The sequence below is a fragment of the Felis catus genome, chromosome C2 (genome assembly GCF_018350175.1).
Source record: "Felis catus isolate Fca126 chromosome C2, F.catus_Fca126_mat1.0, whole genome shotgun sequence".
Taxonomy (NCBI): Eukaryota; Metazoa; Chordata; class Mammalia; order Carnivora; family Felidae; genus Felis; species Felis catus.
The window spans coordinates 45043346-45063886 of record NC_058376.1 but is presented as its reverse complement, the minus strand read 5'-3'; the positions used below and the strand labels follow the sequence as shown (position 1 = coordinate 45063886).

Here is a 20541-nt window from a genome sequence, read left to right as displayed (position 1 = left end):
GATTCTAGAAAATTAGTTTACAAATATGGCAGGTCACCTGTGTCCAGTGGCAGATAACCCCAAGGTAATTCCCAAAGACATTTCTTGTACTTGAACCATTTTTTTCAGAGTCTGTTTATTTTTGGGTTTTAAGATCTCTGCAAACCTTGCCAAAATGAAATAATTATTTTAACTTTTTTGCTCCTTTGTCTTTTCCACCTTGCTTATCATCTTCTTCCCTACTATATCTCTATCCATCCAAATTCTATTCATACTTCAAGAAACTTACAAAGGCTACATATTAAAGCTTCTTTAATCACCCCAAGTAGAGTTTTGCTCCTGGTTTCATGAGCAATGTAATCATTACTGGAAAAAAAACAAAAAACAAAAAACATAATATTCAGGCCAAGGATTCCATATTTTCACAATACCATTTAGTGCTATGTTGACAGGAACTTAACAAGTGATTAAAATTTAATAACTTCTATTATTCTTTGTAGTTATGAGGCACTCAAGGCCATAATGCATTCCCATTACAGATTCTTTACATTGAGAAATAGGAGAATTTCATTAAAATTAAGTAAAGCACGCTTCTGCATATATGAAAAGATCCAGAAACTAGAGGTCCCATTTTGTATGTTCATTTGGTTCAAATTTTCAAAATTAAATTGAGAACCTCTGTGTGTAACATGGTAATGTCCTTAGCCATCCAACACTGCCGACACTTACTTTTTCTCCTCTTAATATCTCCAAATACTCTTCAACTTCATAGACTCTCTCCCTTTGGGTCTTATGTTTTGATCCACCAAAACCATTGCATTGCTGTTATCCAAATTCCTTTTAATGACTCTTTGTTATTTTCCAAATCACTCTGCACATTATTCCTCCTCTGTTCAATACACTTACAGGTAGGTCCAGAAGTATTTTATTTCATTCAATTTCTATTTTTCTCATCACTGATTCAAATTTTCTACACTCGTATTTTCTCTCTTGAACTGGGTTTGTGGAATTACCTGAACAATTTTCTCTTCTTTTTTATAAAATTTTATTTTCATGCCCTCCTGATCACAAGGACAATTCTCCTGCCAAATTAATTCATTCAGGTCTTTGCAAAACGTATCTTCTAGCTTTCCAGGAACACTTCTGTATAGAATTCTAAGTTCTGTCACCTACTGTTTACTTAACATATCTTCTTTTCATTCCAAAGTCATAACATTCAACTAGAAGGAATTAAAAAAAAAAAAAAAAAAGCTAACAGAGTCCATCAGATTTTCTCCCAGAATCTCAAAAACCTGAGAGCTGTTTCCCAGCTTTGGGTTAAGTGCACTATTTGTATTCATTTGAATTATGTTGGGTTAGAAGCAGTCTAGTCAGTTCAATGGGTCATAGCCATCAGAATATGCTTAAATTTTGTGATTCACTCATCAGGATTACTTACTATCACCTATGTTATCGCCTCTTATTAGCAGTTTCTCAATAACCTTTGAGGAAAGAAATTTTGCTTCTAATTACCAATCTCTAAACCATTTCTCTGTATATAAATTGTTATTTCTTCAGAAGGTTTAGGAAGACACTTGTAAAGAAGTGCATATGTATTGAGTAATGTTCTAAAATTTATTTTCATGTTCTTTTTACAGCATGGAACATTTTTCCATTTAGCAACCTTTGACACTAACCTGCTGAAACATTTGTTCAGAAATGTAGAGGGCATGTTTACCCCATTTCCTACTGAATACTAATTCACATAACTACGAAAAAAGCATGTGTTTTAAACATTTTTATCCCTTAGAGCTACCAACAAATGATTCTTCAGCTGATTTCTTCAAAACATTTTTCATATCACACAAACACAGTCTGTATTTGCTCTTACTTATAACACTTTTCAAGTGACTCCTATATTTTAATTAAAGTGCACTCATCTGAAAAAGTCATTAGCATAATGTGCAAGAAGGTGGGAAATACTAGATTTACTAACATGGATAATAAAATGAGTGTTGTTCATTATATACCTTTTTAAATCATTGAACTCTGTCTGTGATGGTTAAAATAAAGATTATTCAATAAAAAGTAGCACTCAACCCTTATTTCTTAAAATTTCTGCCTGCTTCTATAAATCCACACCATAGTATCTTTTTCTTAGGTCACGTATTCCTTTTGCCATTAATCTTGAAATTTACCAAAAATGAGTTAAGGGACTGGGAATACTGATACAAGTATTAAAAAAAAAAACAATCCAGGGCGCCTGGGTGGCTCAGTCAGATTAAACATCTGACTCTTGATTTTAGCTCAGGTCACAATCTCATGGTTTGTGAGATTGAGCCCCAGGTCAGGCTCCACACTGACATCATGGAGTCTGCTTGAGAATCTCCTCTCCCTCTCTCTTTGCCCTTCCCCCGCTTGCATGTGTGGTCCCTTGTTCTCTCTCAAAAATCAATAAATAAACTTAAAAAAAATAAATAAAATAGAACTAATCCTAATTTCCACAAGTTAAGTGGAATTTCTTCACATACAATAACTGCTTCCCTTCTGCCTCCATGGAAAACATACAGTACTAAATATTTTAAATATTTTTTGCATAGACATTGAAAAACCATAAACAGTATGAATATCAAATCTATTCACATGTATGAATAAAACTCATTAAAATACAAGGAGCCTGAATATATGTAACCGATATAACATGTCCATGGATGAAAACACTCATTATTATAAAGATACATATAATCTATCTTTGAAAGATACCTTGTCAGCACATATCAAATTTAAATTTTTATACCCTTTGATATAGTATGTGTACTTTTAGAAATATGCTATAGAAATACATCATAAGAATGTTCACTGGGAAGTATTTCTATTAGGGAAAAATTAGAAACAAATGAAAGATCTATAATAGGTCAATGGATAAATTATGGTTGATTTATACTTTAGAATACATAGAAATGTTAATATAACTCATTAAACATTCATATAATTCAATAATTCACTCAGTAAATATTTTTTAAGAACCTGTTATGTGTCAGATAGTGTTCTATTTAGGGCACACAACAGTGAAAATATAAGATAAACTCTCTGCTTTCACAGAATGTTTATTAGGTGATAGCTTATTTTGAAGGAAATTAAGAAGAAACATTATGAAATATCACTGGTGAAAACTGCTATAGAGAAAAATAAAGTGAAGTAAGGTAAGGGGGCAGTGAGTGAAAGAGAAAGGTTTTCTTTTATAGAAGATAACCAAGTGATATCTGAAACTTAACTGAGGGGGCAAGACGAGAAGAAATATGGGGGAAGAGCATGAAAGGAGTAGGAAATAGATCAAATTGCATGAGTTGGGAGGAAGCACAACTTATTTGAGAAACAGCAAGGGGCCAGTGTGACTGGAGTTCAGTGTGCAAGGCAGGGAGTGGTAAAGAAATGAATTCAAAGATAAAGCTGAGAAGAAAGACCACTAAGACTCAACCAGGCATTAGAGGATTTTGACTTTCCCTCTTAATAAGATTTCAAATGACTGGAAGGTTTTGTCATGAGCAATGACGAGATCTGACTTACATTTTAAGTGGGTCATTCTGGTTATATGGATAATAGGCTGCAGAAGGCAAGTGAAGGAGGGTATCAGTGAATATGCTATTGAAATAGTTTAAGTGAGAGGAGATTAAAATAGCATCTAGATTAAAATAGCAGCAGTAAATGGATACTAGATATCTTTTTAAGGCTGACCTGATAGGACTTGCTAATCATTTGGATATGGAGTGAGGTATAAGAGAGCAGGAATGACAAGTATGAGATGTATCAGCACATGCTGATACAGAAGGTTGCCCATGATGTTATCAAGGGAGAGTGAAGAAATCTGCCTAAAACTGTGCAGAACCGGACCATGAAAAAAAAGGGATGGGGCCTGGAAAGATAGATACATATAAAGGGAATTTTCAAGTTTTACTGCTTGTGGGCCCTGTTCCTGGGCTCCCTGGGAAGCTATACTTTAACATTTAGCAAGGCCAAAATGACTCCATGAAACCTCAAAGCATGGGCTCTATTTCTGCCCCAGGCATTAACTGTACATGTGCTTAAAGAAAATAACCAAAAGGAGCATTCTAAATACAAAAGATAAAAAGTAAGAGACTTCCCTGGTTCCCATAAGATTAGAGTCATACATCCCTGAACACAGTAGAAACTTAAGGTCTGCAAATTTCTGAAAAAGGTCTTTATGTAATAATTTGTAAATTCTAATTTAAAAAAAAAAAAAAAACGTATATGGCCCTACACCAAACGTTCCCTTCCCAGAGCAGTCACTTGGGCTCAAACAAAACTTTCTTCCATTTTTTTTTTCAGAAATTCTTTTTTTTTAATGTTTTATTTATTTTTGAGAGAGGGGTGGGTAGGGGCAGAGAGAGAGGGAGACACAGAATCCCAAGCAGGCTCCAGGCTCTGAGCTGTTAGCACAGAGCCCGAGGTGGGGCTCAAACCCATGAACCGTGAGATCATGACCTGAGCCAAAGTTGGACACTTAACCAACTGAGCAACCCAGGCACCCCATAGAAATTTTAAAATGTTTGTTTATTTTGCATCAACAATACTAAGTTTTAATAGTAGTTAACTCTAATAGAGGAAGTGGGAGCTAAAAACTTCACATTTTTTTACTTCATGGACTTTGATATCATTTGAGTACTTTATTATTAACATATAATTTGTATAATATTTAAAGTAATTTTAAAATTGTTTCTGTAGTGAAAGTAGAGATGATAAAATGAGCCTTAAAATTAGAAGTGACTATAGTTCTGATAATTCATTTATAATATTCAATAATGTAAATACTATTTACAAATACAACTTCTCAATAGTGATTTAATAATTTGAAATGTAAATCCTGTACTTTATTTTTTCAATGATATAAATGAATTTCCAAATGCAATTTCTTGTTAAAAAATTAAATATTTGATTGGCATACAACAAAGCATGGCAAACCTAAGTTACATGGTATGTTGGAAAACATAGGGCTATGGAAAATCCAGAAAATCCTGAATTCAAATACTGACCCTGATACTAAAATAGAAAGTAAGTTTAGAAAACATATCTATTATGTACTAGTCACTGTGCTCAGTGGTGCTTACCAGGCTATTCAACTAAGGCTCCAACCATAACTAGCTCACCTTCTTGTCTGGAGGGGGGTATGAGAGGATGCTAAATGATGACAGTCTATGTCTGGTATAGTGTGGAAGAATGGGGACAAGTACTCAGCTTGGGTAATAAAAAAGGATGAAGTGTTCCTAGAATCTTAGCTTCTAGGATTAGGGCTACTCCCTTTTCTGCCTTTAGCTCAAACCATGTAAACCACAATTTCCTAGGTTGCTAAGAAATAGTAAGTCAACTCTACTCTTTAATTCCTATCTTCACCAGAGACCATGCTATGTTTCATGACTACCTCAGGTCACAGAGATCTCTTTTTTCTAAAATGCTATAAATGTATGGACTATGATACCAAGTTTGCATTTATAATGTACTCAGTGCACAGTTTTCTGTCTTTGTAAATAAAGGAATGAGTTTCGGCTTAAATCATGATCTTGTGGTTGCTGAGTTCAAACCCTGCATCAGGTTCTATGCTGACAGTGCTGAACTTGGAGCCTGCTTTGGATTCTGTGTCTCCCTTTCTGTCTGCCCCTCCCCGGCTCAGGGCTAAGGCTCTGTCTCTGTCTCTCTCAAAAATTAATAATAAATAAATAAAATAAAACTGAGGTCAGCCTAGATAGAACTTTATTAGTTAAAAGACACTGAATGAAAAGGACATTATTTTAGGAAGTGAAGGACACAAATATTTTAATGTTAAGACCATTAAATTTTGAATATAAAGTATCTAATGTTAACATTGAATTTCCAGTAGTCAATGTGGATTATGGGGTGAGGCTCAGATAAAATTTCAGGGCAACAGAAAATATTTTGATTAATATCTAGCCTTCTATGATTATGATAGCCACAGATAAGATGTTCTAGAGGGAGTAAGTTTAAGCAGTAGAGGAAAAATGGAGGAGAAAGCACTAAACACACTGATATTTAAATAGTAGGGACAGAAAAGAAAAAAAAATACAATTTAAAATTGTATGCGCATAGAGTCAAACATTTCAGCAGTTAATTCTCCTCATGCCTCTTTCCTTCTTTCCTTTTTAATGTTTTTTAGTCATTAAAATTGTTACCTATTTTAATCCTATATCATTCTCTTATAATCCAAATAATTATAGAGGTTTAATGTCATGTGCTATACTAATAGATAGTACTATTTAGCATTTAGTTTAATTTAATCATTTAATTCTCAAAATAATCCCGTGAAGTCATTAATTATTATGAACCAAACCTTACTACATAGAAACTGAGGCATAGAGTGGTTAGGTAATATCCCCAAAGTGACACAATAAATAATGGAGCAGAGTTTTCAATCCATAGCCCACTTTCTCATTAACTACATTACTTCTATATATTTTATATCATTTATTGCCAGTAGTTACTTTTGTTTCATGTTATCATTTTCACTTTAATCACTTTAGTTAAATTCTATAATTATATTTAAAAGAAGTGAAAAACCACCTATAACTCCTCTCTGTTAATCTGTAACTTGGCCAGATTCTCATTTATATTGGACCTAGTGTATACCTATAAATAAACAACAGTGTTCTTGGTTTTGAATTAATAATCAAGTGCAACAGGCATAATAATCCGACACCAAAGTTTCATGTAACACCATCTTTGTTTGGTGTTATGACAGTATGTAAGGCACACAACAAAATTCCATACATAGCAAGAAGCAAGAGCATAGCATGGCCTCCAAATGTCCCACTCACTCATAATTCAGCACACACAGTCAAAAGAGGCAATGCAGGGTGTATGAAGACAACCTCATTTCAGAAAACCAATCAGCGCTGGGGCCCCTGAAGCTTTTACACCTTGCTCTAATCCTCTGAGTATCAATATTGGTAATTATTACCCAGTAAGACATCTCAACAATCAGTACAGGTATTTGGTTTAAAAAGTAACTTGGCCAGATTCTCATTTATCTTGGATCTGGTATATACTACAAATTCCTTGAATTTGTGGTATAAGGAGGCTTTCTGGAGATAGAGAAATGATGACTAACCAGGTATTCATACTTTCTTCCATGTTATAATTTATAACATGAAATTATTTCATTTAATTAATATTTATTAAAATGTAATTACATGTTAAATGCTTATTGACTTTTTCTTAAAATTAATTGATTTTTAAGATATTTAACCTCTTCTAACTTTCAGGGAAGCAAAGTAACATCAAAGTAAAATCTTACTGATTTGCTACATTTTCCTATAGGTTAAAGAGTGTACTGATCCCTAATATTTGAAATATATTTTAAAATATCCAAAATACCTAAACTTACACCAAAGTCAAATATGAACTATAACAGAATACAGACTGAGTAGTCACAAAAATTTTTAGTTTCACGGTGCCTGGGTAGCTCAGTCAGTTAAGAGTCTGACTAATTTGTGGATTAAGCCCTGTGTCGGGCTCTGCACTGACAGACAGCCTGAAGCCTGCTTGGGGTTCTGTCTCCCCTTCTCCCTCTGCCCCTCCTCTGCCTTCTCTCTCTCTCTCACTCTCTCTCTCTCAAAATAAATAAATAAACATTAAAAAAATGTCTTCAGTTTCTTTTGTGTGGTAGTTGACAAGCATAACAGAAAATGTCCTTGATGTCTTATAGGACATACCAAGCATATAAAGTACATACGAAAGCAATTGATCTTTAAACAACCTTATTTTTAAATGAGTATGTCTATTTTAAGAAACATACAAGTTATATTTTACCGAAGTATAAACGAAAATCCCAATTTTTTTCCTCATACTTATTTTAAAATGGTTGGGAAAAATTATCTAAAACATGTACAGATTTTCATTTTTTTTAAATCACATGAAGAATTTTATTGAGAAAATGTTGACTTATTACAGGTTTGCTCTATATTTTCTTTCTCCACGTACATTTTGGAGGCTGATATTATTTCCTGGGCATCAGAATCATAATGGTTTTAATAATTGCAAATTTGCTCTCCTTCACTTTTCTGCAGCCTTTAAGATATGCTTAAAGTTCTCAATTTAAATTTATTGATTTTATTAGTAATTATAGATTTATATATTTTTAATCACTTATAGATATAAATCTGTAAGTACAGCTTTGTGCAGTACTGATTTTTACATTTTTTTTACTTAACCCTCAAAAAATCTACAAAGTTTGGGGCGCCTGGGTGGCGCAGTCGGTTAAGCGTCCGACTTCAGCCAGGTCACGATCTCGCGGTCCATGAGTTCGAGCCCCGCGTCAGGCTCTGGGCTGATGGCTCAGAGCCTGGAGCCTGTTTCCGATTCCGTGTCTCCCTCTCTCTCTGCCCCTCCCCCGTTCATGCTCTGTCTCTCTCTGTCCCAAAAATAAATAAATGTTGAAAAAAAATTTTTTTTTAAAATCTACAAAGTTTAGGTAACATTATTTTTGTTATTTTAGATAAGAAAACTAAATATGGAATTGTTAAGTGCTCTGATAGTCATACAGATCTATATTCTAATTTTTTCAGGCTGGGAATATATGTTACTTACTAGAATAAGCTGAGAACCTATCCTAATTCTAATATCTGGCTTACACAACCTTCATTAGCCTTGGTCATATACAAGTTAGCTGCTCATTCTATTTGTCCACATGTATAATTCAGACAACATAGGGCAAGTGAAAATTATTTCATTTCAGGGAACCCATCAGCTCTGGGGCTCCATATTGGACAACACAGGTCTATAAGTAGAATAGACTCTTAGGGGGGATGGTAAATATGGAATCACAAAATCTACTTAGCGCTTGCTATTTCTACTAATCCAAGGGAAAGGTGATGCTATCACGGACCAGAGTGGTTACAATAATGGTTTTAAAAGGCAACCAAGAAACAGACTCTTAACTATGGAAAACAAATTGCTCATTACCAGAGGGGAGGTGAGGTGGGAGGATGGGTTAAATAGGTGATGGGGATTAAGGAGTGTACTTGTTGTGATTGAGTACTAGGTATTGTATGGAAGCTTTGAATCACTATATTGTACACATGAAAATAATATTATATTGTATGTTAACTAACTGGAATTTAAATAAAAACTTAAAAATAAATAAATAAAATTAAAATTTTATTTTAAAAGAAAAACATCTGTACATATTTATAAGGAAAGCCACAGAAATTTGCCATTGAACCCATGGTAAAGTTTGAGGTAAATGTTAAGTCAAATATAACTCCAAGTTTTTGTTTAGAGTTACTCGAATGCTGGATCTCCCTTTTATGAAACAGCGATTACTGTGGAAGGAACAGGAAGAGGTGATAATAAGGAGTTCAGATTTGCATAAGTTATATAAGATGTCTGACAGACATCCAAGCTGAGCAGGTACAATTCTGGATGCACAAGTCTGAGTTCAGAGGAGAAATCTAGGCTGGAATATAAATTCAGGATTTAGTTAATATAAAGTCTTAAGGCTCAATAAAACCACATGAAGACTAAATGGCAATATAAGAGTCAAGTTACTGATCCTTGGAGGAGAAATCAACCAAAGAAATAGAAAACATAAGAAAAGAAACAAAATAGAGTGATGTTATGAAAACCAACTGATATAATTGTTTCAAAAAAGAGGTAACTATTATATATGATTAATGTTGTTGACAGCTCATGTAAGACAAAGGATGCCAAATTTGACAATGTGAGCATTATAGGTGATCTTAAGTTGAGTTTTTTTGGCAGAACAGTTGGACAAAAAACAGACTGGAATGGTTTTGTGAGAAAAGATGGGGAATACAGATAGCTCTTTCATGGAGAAGTAATGAGATAATATATAGATAATTGTTCAAGGATTTTTTAGAGAAGTGTATAGTAGCTGAAGGGGACGAACATATGGCAGTATATTTATATGGACACATATATAATACAATTACAATTGATGATGCATTAGATTAATACTACTAATATTAAAGAATACATATCATGAATTGCATAATTCACCTTGCTTATATTTCAATGATAATTTCCCAAATCTTAAACTCACTTTCTTTGCTATCTCCTTTATGTTAATAGTTAATTTTTATAGTTTATTCCCCAGGAAAATAAAGATTTCTAGCTCACCTTTCATCTACAATTTTTAATATGATTATGTGCATACATATATATGTATGTGTACGTATATAAATATATACACACACACCTGTATGTATACTCACATACAGATATAAATATGGTCTGTACTGTGAGACAAAATGACAGGTTTAAACTAAATTATCTCTTAGTCCCCAGACTATTTCTAAAGGACTATAATCCTTTCTTACAGCCTCTCCAGAGACTTGCTTCATTCATTGAGAGCAGTTATGCAGAGAGCTATTGCTAAACTTCACCTGTCACTATAAACTCCTAAATATGATCTACTTATGACCCTTTCTTCTTGACTGGAAAAAAATATGTTTGGCACTTCAATTAAAATTATTTATTGATTAATAAGATTAGTTATTTTTTTCTCTATCTCAATCTGTTAGAAAATTTTGTTCCTTGGTCCATTTTTCTCTTAACAATTGCTGCCTCTTTTCAGTTTTGCTAATCCATACTATAAAGAAGTTAGAGCAGCTAAATTTGTCAATGATGCTCTCATTATTAAAAATAAAGAACCCAGGGCGCCTGAGAGGCTCAGTCGGTTAAGCATCCGACTTTGGCTCAGGTCATGATCTCATGGTTTGTGGGTTTGAGCCCCGCATCCAGCTCTGTGCTGACAGCTCAGAGCCTGGAGCCTCCTACAGATTCTGTCTTCCTCTCCCTCTCTGCCCCTCCCTCACTAGTGCTCTGTTTCTCTTTCTCTCTCAAAACTAAATAAAAATATTTAAATAAAATAAAATAAATAAAATAACCCTACGTTATTCCTTACTTTAGGGTTTATGTTTTTCCTTCCTTTAGGGTTATTTTTATTATTACTTATTTTATGTAGGCTGATACTAAACAGTTCACTTTCATTGAATGTTTATTAAATGCAACATGAAAAAGTTAGAATTTTTTAAAATGTGATTTGGACCACCATTCTAGTCTGTCCAAAATAGCAATCTGTTAGACCATTAAGAAAAGACAGTAGCCACATATGCCAAAGTTGCTTTACAGTTTCCAGGCAGATGAACCCATAAATGATTCTGAAATTAATAAACACAACATATTAGGAATCAATAGCCTATTTTATATATAAAGCATGTTTTTAGGCCAAGTATTTTTTTAACGTTTGAATTTGTACATTTAGTTCTATCAACAAACTTGCTATGTAATTAATATTTTATATTCAATTTATCTCACTTCATAGGAGACAGAAACATAATGATACATTGACATATGATCACTTCTATCAAGGAGTTTACAACTGAATACTAGGGAAAGAAGAACAAGAGTAACAAAACAAAATCCCCTGAAATAATAATTGTAATACAAGGCAAATGAGAGGAAAGCTTTAAACCAAGTATAGGTTACTGTATATTTTTCTGTGAAAAAGTTGGCAAGAGAACTATAAACAATTAGAAAGATATCTCAAACTTTAGAAGTAACACACTGGGATTAAGTTGACATGTAGACATATATCACTGTAATATTACCTTACACACATACAAAGATAATTCCTACTTTTGTGCACTTATTTCAGAATTAAACTGCCAGTGGTATAACCTATTGCTTTTCTTAGATCTTTTATTTAAAAATTAACCTCATTTATTATGTTCCCATAGTTAAATTATGTTTTTTTATTCTTTATTAATATATTTTTTGATTATTGCTAGGTGATTATATCCTTTAAAAGGCTTGAATGTGTGTGTGTGTGTGTGTGTGTGTGTGTGTGTGTGTGTGTAGAGGTGCACCATTCCTGGAAGTACTGCAATAACAGATCAATGCACAGGAATGGATGGAGCAAGCTACTATGCCCCCTCCCTCCTCCAAAAATCTATTTAATATATTATCTTTAAATAGAGGACATATCAGATACTAAACTAATAAGAACAAATACTACACATGATTTAGCCAAAAGGCCAAGAAGCAATTGACTGTTTTTAAAAAAATACGTCAGTTACAATTACAATTTGCAACTTCTATTCATGGAATTACTATCAGACACACACACACACACACACACACACACACACACACACACTCCACATTCAAGCCTTTTTAAAGATATAATCACCTAGCAATAATCAAAAAATATATTAATAAAGAATGAAAAACATAATTTAACTATGGGAGCATAATAAATGAGGTTAATTTTTAAATAAAAGATCTAAGAAAAGCTGTAGGTTATATCACTGACAGTTTAATTCTGAAATAAGTGAACAAAAGTAGGAATTATCTTTGCATGTGTGAAATGTATCATTTCTCTTTATTGCAATTGCATTTCAATAACCTGAGTAGAGATTCAATATATTTCAAAATATACAAAATCTGAAATTTAGGTTCTGAGATTAGTCTTATGAAAAAATGCCCTTTTATGTTCATTTTGCTAACTCACTGACCTGTATCTCCAGAGTCCACCCAGATATAGAGAATTAACAACATTATATGAATATTTAGTTACGTTTAAAGTTTCACTTAGAATTAAGAGCGATAATATATACTGAGCTCGAGGTATTAGAAAAAAGAGCATTATAGAAACTATCTACTGCCATTTATGTAGTATATACAGAAGTGCTTGAAAAAGTTGATATCATTTTTATAATAATTTAACATTAAACTCTAGTATAATGGATTAAAAACAGCTTGATATTTTTATAGTATGGATAAAACAGAACCATGATTTTTTTTAATTAGCTAATTTTGCATACTTTAAAACCATTACATTTCAAAAATATTTTTGAGAAGCCAGATGTTTTCCACTTCATTTTTAAAAAATGAAGAAACAAATGTTAAGTTCAAACTAAAAGTATAGACTTTTTCATGTACTCAACTCTGGGGCCTAAAAAGACAAACTGCCAAATAGGAAAAAAAATCTTTCTACTTAAAAATATATGTTATTAAGGAATATGTTGTTTTCCTAGAAACTTTTCCAACCTGGCTCCTATGGAGCTGCAGCATGTACATCCAGAGGAGAAGTAACATCAGGGTCTGGTGAGGTGGTCTCTTCAGTGCCTTCTCGAATTTTCCCCCCTTTTAGCAGTGTTGGAAATAGGTCTGGAAAAGCATAGGAAAGCTATATCAAATTTTCCTTATGAGGTTTTTTCCATACTGTTTTAGCAACTTTGCATGGTGAAGGTGTTATATGGTATGACACACGTATTCATTTTCACTAATGAGTCCTCTCATGTAAAATTAACAATATCCTCAAGAAAAATATAATTACATTGTATTAATTCAAATCAGGCTATATTTGAAATTATGCTTGTGTGAGTCAGATCAGAAACATCTTTAGAACTACACACACATAAAAATGATTTCTAAGAAAAACTGAAGTATTTAGGGTGGTATCCTTTATAAAAAATGAAATATGATGCTTTAGGACAATATAAAACTTTTGATATGTTATCTTTATAAGCTACATTTTCAAAAATATTTAAATAGTATATGGCCCTATACAGTCCAAAAAAAATGAAATGCATTGTTTAATGATGATAAATAAGAATCATTTCCATGTGTACTAATAATTTTACAAACATATGTCACATATATATGAAATATTTATATATTTGTGTTTACCGAAAATGAAAGTATCACTAATTACATTTCTAATGAATTGAATAAAAAAGATAAGATTATATGTTGGCAAATATATATATCATCTTTAGTTTGTTGAAATGATCAGCATAATTAGACACAACATGAAAAATATATTTTGATTTGATTCTTCCCCAGTATTAACTACCTGGCATGTAGTAAAACTATTGGATGATTTAGTTATAGTTGTTTTCTAAAATCCATAAAAACGTTGGTAATGTGGATATTATCTTCTGGTTTAGTGAAAACGAACATAGTAATAAATATTTAAAGAAGAGAGGTTGCTAAAACAGTAACTATTAATCTAAATACTCAATGTTACTGGATTAAACTTTACAAGGCTTGGATGGACACTAGAGAGCCAATACATTTGAATTTCTGTAGTATGATTTAAAGTGGATATAAATTGTAAACAGTATCACCATTTTTTATAGTGCTAATATACTGAAAAAACAAGTAATGGAGAATACTTTTATAATGCTAGGAACCAATACAATATCTAAAATGATCATATTTAAAGGATTTTTTGGGAGGCACCTGGGTGGCTTAGTTGGTTAAGCCTCCGACTTTGGCTCAGGTCATGATCTCCAGGTTCATGGGTTTGAGCCCCACACTGGGCTCAGCACTGACAGTACAGAGCCTGCTTGGGATTCTCTCTCTCTCTGCCCCTCCCCCACTTGTACACGGTCTCTCTCTCTCTCTCTCTCTCTCCCTTTCTCTCACTCTCTCTCTCAAAATACATAAATAAACTTTATAATAATGAATAAGTAAAAATAAAGGATTTTTGTGGGGAGCACCTGGATGGCATAGTCAGTTACACATCTGACTCTCGATTTTGGCTCAGAGCACGATCCCATGGTTTATGAGACTGAGCCCTATGTCAGGCTCTGTGCTGACAGTGCAGAGCCTGCTTGGGATTTTCTCTCTCTCTCTCTCTCAAAATAAACATTTTCTAGCTGATGTTTTCATATTTAGGATTGATGGTCCTTTAGGAAAAAAGACATTTGAATTATTTAATTGTTTTATGGTACTTAAATTTGTTAATACTTATTTCAATGTCATTTGCCTTCCCACTTGTGTACTCTTAAATTTATAACTTTATCTAAAATTCACTAATACTTGAAAATAATGTAAATTAATATGAATACTATAAATTAATTTCTACAAATATTCTTATATCCACTTACCATATGACTGTGACATAGTTATACATATAGTGAAATTACAGTTACACAATATGTAGTTTGCTTAATGAAACACAAAATCAGTAGAAATGTCTATTTCTGCTTGATATTGATATATTTTGTTGGATTATTCTAGGAATCTGTGTTTGGTTATTTCGAAACACATTTCAAAAATAATAAGGTATGCTGAAAAAATTGACTCTAAAAAACAAATGATAATTTACAACTAAGATAATAAAACTCAAATGTGTTAATATAATTTCTTTAATAATAATGACAAAATAAAATTAGAATTAACCTTTAAGAATAAACTCTAAAAACAAAAATGAAGACAAAAGCTTGATTCAAGGAAGGAAAATCTGATAGAAATTAATACGTCCTGTGACTTAAATTTAAGTTAAAAATCACAATAGTCGATTTATAAACATCCATCTTTGTGGCTTAAATGTGTGCAAATTTATTTCTCCCTGTGGGAAAAGAACTCATTAAAACAGGGAAATATATTTCACATTTTGATAGAGAAGCTCTATTTAACTTACTCAGCATGAACAGAAAATACTGGATGGGGAACCGATGATTTAACAACAGAAACTTCTAAGGTGAAGATGTTCACCAATACAATATTGCAAAGACTTAAGGAAAATCATATGTAATCAGAACACCTGATTATGAACAAACACCTGATTTTGAACACCTGATTATGAGAAAACCTGCAGAATTGAAGGTATGTTCAGAGGCAACTTGCTGTGACAAAAACCTACAAAATAGAAGCTGTGTTGTCTTTAAGATCAGCTATAACATAAGCAAATAAAATCTTTCCAAGATATCTACAAAAATAAGAGTTCACAGAGTTCCCAAGTGTTCATTAAGTATTCAATTTAAATATGTCTTTTAAATTTGAAGGCGCCAAAGTTAAAACATACAATAATAAAATTAGTTTGATTTTCACAAATTCCTGGCTAATAGGTTGGCACTTTGCATAAGCAAGAAGAATTCAAAACTGAAAAGAGCAAACTATGAAAGAAAAAGAAAAAAAAAACTGAACAAGGGAAAAGTCTGGTCTGAACAAAAGCACAGTCTAAGAGAAACATGTTCAAAGTTATGACAGATAAGCCAGGCATATTATAGAGGTGAAACTAGTAAAAACTTCATTTTCCATGATTTAGTAATGAAATACAGGGTTCATAAATGGCAAATTCTTTTTTCTTCCTGGAAGATTATTACATCACATGATTAAATAGACATGCCACACATATGTACTAATTGATATTAGCAAAATTTTAAATATCAAATTGTTTTAGGCAATTTAAGGCAATGTCTTATAAGAGATTATGAACTTCAGTTTAAAGGAAAGAAAGTGAAATTTTCTAAGTATATAGATCCTCAAGTATTAAGATGAGTAAGCAGAAGAATGGTAGCAGCTCATGAACATCCTTAATTATAAACTTCATTATAGCATAAAGATTAATACAATTATTCAGTTATTAAATAAAGGGTTTTAAAGTTCCCAGTGAGTATCTAATTAGCTTAGAGAGCAATAAAGAATGAATAGAAAACAACTGGTAAGGTTACACGGAGGGACTAAGACCAATCTGAATTTACTGAAGACATGCAAAATAATTTTGCACAGCATCAGGAAGAAATGAAAGAACTATAATAACAAAAAAGAATTCCTCAGTGAAATAAATTTTGGGAAACCTGAGAATCAGATTTAAGTGTTGTTTGCATGTTTGTGTTGGATTATTTATTTTTATAATTAAAAATATTTGTCTTTAAAATGCTATTTTAACTTAAGAAGGGTATGCTATTTACTTCCTTTTTTTTTGAAATTTTTAATGCTTATTCATTTTTGAGAGACGGAGTGCAAGCAGGGGTGGGGCAGAAAGAGAGGGAGACACAGAATTGAACCAGGCTTCAGGCTCTGAGCTGTAATCACAGAGCCCAACACAGGGCTTGAACTCATGAACCCTGAGATCATGACCTGAGCTGAAGTTGCATGCTTAATCGACTGAGCCACCCAGGTACCCCGATATGCCTCTATTTTTTTTTCAACGTTTATTTATTTTTGGGACAGAGAGAGACAGAGCATGAACGGGAGAGGGTCAGAGAGAGAGGGAGACACAGAATCGGAAACAGGCTCCAGGCTCTGAGCCATCAGCCCAGAGCCCGACGCGGGGCTCGAACTCACGGACCGCGAGATCGTGACCTGGCTGAAGTCGGACGCTTAACCAACTGCGCCACCCAGGCGCCCCAAGAGTCACAAATCTTAAAGGATAAAAAAATTTCACAAGCCCACGGTTTTAAATGTTACTATATTAGTTATTTAGAAAGACTATTAAAAAAACTACAAGGGCATGTCTTCAGCCTTTGATATAGGTAGGCTAGCTTCTGATAAATTGTCTTATGCTAATAGTAAGAATAAACTCTGGGGAAAAACTGGAAGAGACCTATGGGAGGCAGAATCTAAAGGAGATGAATAAGATCTTTGAAAGAAAATTGCTGGTGACACTGGTGCTGTGTCAGATTTCAGACACCCCCATAGTGAGGGTTCACAGTCTCTTAATATAGGGGGGCGACTGGAAGGGAATAGAAAGAGCTCAATTAGAAAGCTGTTTTACTGAATCTCTATGGAGGAATCAGAAGTTGGACTTTTGACTTTCAGAGCAGCTGGAAATGAGGGCTGGGGGTGTGACTGTGGACAGCCAAAGAAGGTGGGGTCCAAAAGCTGCACATACACATCACTCAAACTGCTCTTTTTCTCAGCAAGGCTAAAAGCAGCCCAGAGGAAAAAACTGAAAGCCTTGAAAGAGCTTAGTAGAGATTTTAGCAGTTGAGTACCCCAAGGGAGGTGAATTCACAGTTAAGTCTCAACAAATTCAGACTTTGTAAATACTCCAGCTGTCCTTGTCTGCAGACTAAGGGATTGTTTCTACAACTAAGTGCAAAACAATTAATAGACTGAATAGCCCTAACAAAGCCTAAAACCAAGCTTCCAAAAAAAATCAAGGTAATCTACAAGTAATTTAAATTGCCTGCTAGAAGACTATTCAAAGGTTTTCAGAAGAAAATTTCAATTGAAAGGGCGGGCCTACACCAGTCGACTCCATCTTCTTCTGTGTCCTCCACCTTGAGTGACTATGTCCCCGACATGACCCCTTTTCCGGGAAAATCGCAGAAACCTCAGATGGCGCCTCCTCCCCTTGAGTAACCTCCTGCTCACCCGTTCAAACTCCCTGATCAAAACACGCCCAGCGACCTGCTTAACAGGACTCTGACCCTTCCCCAGCCAATCGGCTGAGGCCACAGCCATTATCTCACCAACTGCCCCTAGACCCCAATAAAACCTTTGTCCTTTTGAAACTCAGCCCTCTCTCCCCAGTATCTCACTGCTGCGTCGGTGCAGGTAGGGGACTGAGCTCCAGCTAGCTCGAATAAAGGCTCTTTTGCTTTTGCATGGGACTCGGCTCCCTAGTGGTCTTTGGGGATCACGAATTCTGGGCATAACACAATATCCAGTCTTTAAAATATATCATTCACAATGTTCAGTATATAATAAAACTTACTAAACATGGAAAAACAAGAAAATGTGAATCAGTATCAGGAAAAAATCTGTCAATTGAAACAAATAGACAAGACAGCAGCTAAGAAGATATTCTGGAATTGAACAATGCAGTATCAGAAATTTTAAAAAACACCATTAGTTTAAATTAAAAATATTTTGGACAAAATAGAAAAAGAATCAGTGAAACATGGGTTAATAGAAATAATCCACACTAAAGCATACAGAGGGAAAAGACTGAAAAACAGAAAAGGGAATACAACCTCAATAACCTGAGAGCTAATATGAAGATACCCTGCATCCACCTTTTAGGATCTCAGAGAGGAGAGAGAGATTGGGGCAGAAACATTCAAAAACATTATGACAAAATTTTTTCTAAGTTCCATCACAAAGAAACCCACAGGTTCAGGAAGCTCAGCAAATTCCAAGCAGGATAAATAAAAACTATTGGTTCTTTTTTAATTAGGATCTTGGGAGATTTTAATTATAGACATCAGTTGTTTGCTAGGAAAACAAACTAAAAACTAATACATAAATCATTTTGTAAATGGTTACAAAAGTACTAAAGTTGTTGGAATAGTAGTTTGTTGCTGAATTAACACGAACATTAAATTGTGGAAAATATACAAAACGGATTAAGGACTTGAACGTAAGATAATAAAACCATAAAACTCTCTGAAGAAAACGTAGGCAGTAAGTTCTTTGACATCAGCCCTAGCAATATTTTTTTGGAACAGTCTCCTCAGGCAAGGATAACAAAAGCTAACATAAACAAATGGGATTATATCAAACTAAAAAGCTTTTGCACACCAAAAGAAACCATCAACAAAATGAAAACGCAAGCTAAAGAATGTGAGAAGATATCTGCAAATCTTACATCCAATTAGAAGTTAAAATCCAAATATAAAGAACTTAAAAAACTCAATACCAAAAATAAATAAATAAATAAACAAACAAATAAATAAATAAGCAAGCAAGCAAGCAAGCTGACTAAAAAAATGGGCAAAGGACTTAAATAGATATTTTTCCAAAGAAGACATGCAGATGTTCAATAGGCACATGAAAAGATGCTCAACATCACTAATTATCTGATAAATGCAAATCAAAACCACAATGAGATATCACCTCATACCTGTCAAATTGACTATCATCAAAAAGACAAGAAATAACAACTGATGGCAATAACGTGGAGAAAAGGGCACTCTTATATACCACACATAGTGCAGTCACTATGGAAAACAGTAAGGAGGTTCCTCCAAAAATTAAAAATAGAACTACCATATTATCTAGCAATTCCACTTCTGGGTATTTATCCGAAAAAAAGCTAAAGTACTAATTTGAAGAGATACATGCACCCCTATGTTCATTGCAGCATTCTTCACTAAGTGTCCATTAATGGTAAATGAACAAAGATGTGATATATATGTACAATGGAATATTACTCAGCCATAAAAGGAATGAAATCTTGCCATTTGCAAAAACATGGATGGATCTAGAGAGCATAATGCTAAGTAATAAAATCAGATACAGAAAGACAACTATCATATGAGCTCACTTATATGTGGAATCTAAAAAACAAAACAAAAACAACAACAACAACAAAAAAACAGAAACAGACTCATAGATATAGGAAACAAACTACTGGTACCAGAGTGGGAATGTGTTGAGAAGTGGGCAGAATAGGTAAATAGAATGAAGAAGTACAAACTTCCAGTTATAAAATAAATCATGAGGATATAATATACAGCATAGGGAATATAGTTAATAATATTGTAATAACTTTGTATGGTTATGGATGGTAACTAGACTTAGATTTGGTAATGCATAAAAATATATCATGATGTTGTATACCCAAAACTAAAATAAAACTGCATGTCAGTTATACTTCAATTAAAACTTCTAGAAAACATTACAGAATTAAGTTATTTAAAAGTTAGGGCACTCAATTAGAAATTACAACCTTAAAGTGCTTCTTAAAAAGTTAAATATTATAATTGACCAAGTGATGTTAATGAGGTGGCTTCTGTTTTTTTTTTCTTTTGTGCGTTTTATAAATAAACTTTTAAAATATCATCGTTC

At 33.4% G+C, this 20541-nt stretch overlaps 1 protein-coding gene and 1 non-coding gene across 6 annotated transcripts in view; both read right to left on the bottom strand.

Moving 5' to 3' along the window:
- The window catches only part of EPHA6 (EPH receptor A6), an 854316-nt gene that overhangs the window by 714703 nt on the left and 119072 nt on the right, over positions 1-20541 (bottom strand). For 2 of the 5 annotated variants that reach the window (XM_023238878.2, XM_023238879.2), the window contains exon 3: positions 13060-13179. The exons of the other annotated variants lie outside the window; for them this stretch is intronic. In XM_023238878.2, the coding sequence (XP_023094646.1) occupies positions 13060-13107 (48 nt within the window). In that variant the 5' untranslated portion in view covers positions 13108-13179. The remainder of the gene's footprint in view (positions 1-13059; positions 13180-20541) is intronic. 5 annotated transcript variants of the gene reach the window in all.
- On the bottom strand, positions 11866-12056 carry LOC111556477. The gene has a single exon (XR_002735948.1). It is a non-coding gene; the product is annotated as a U2 spliceosomal RNA (small nuclear RNA).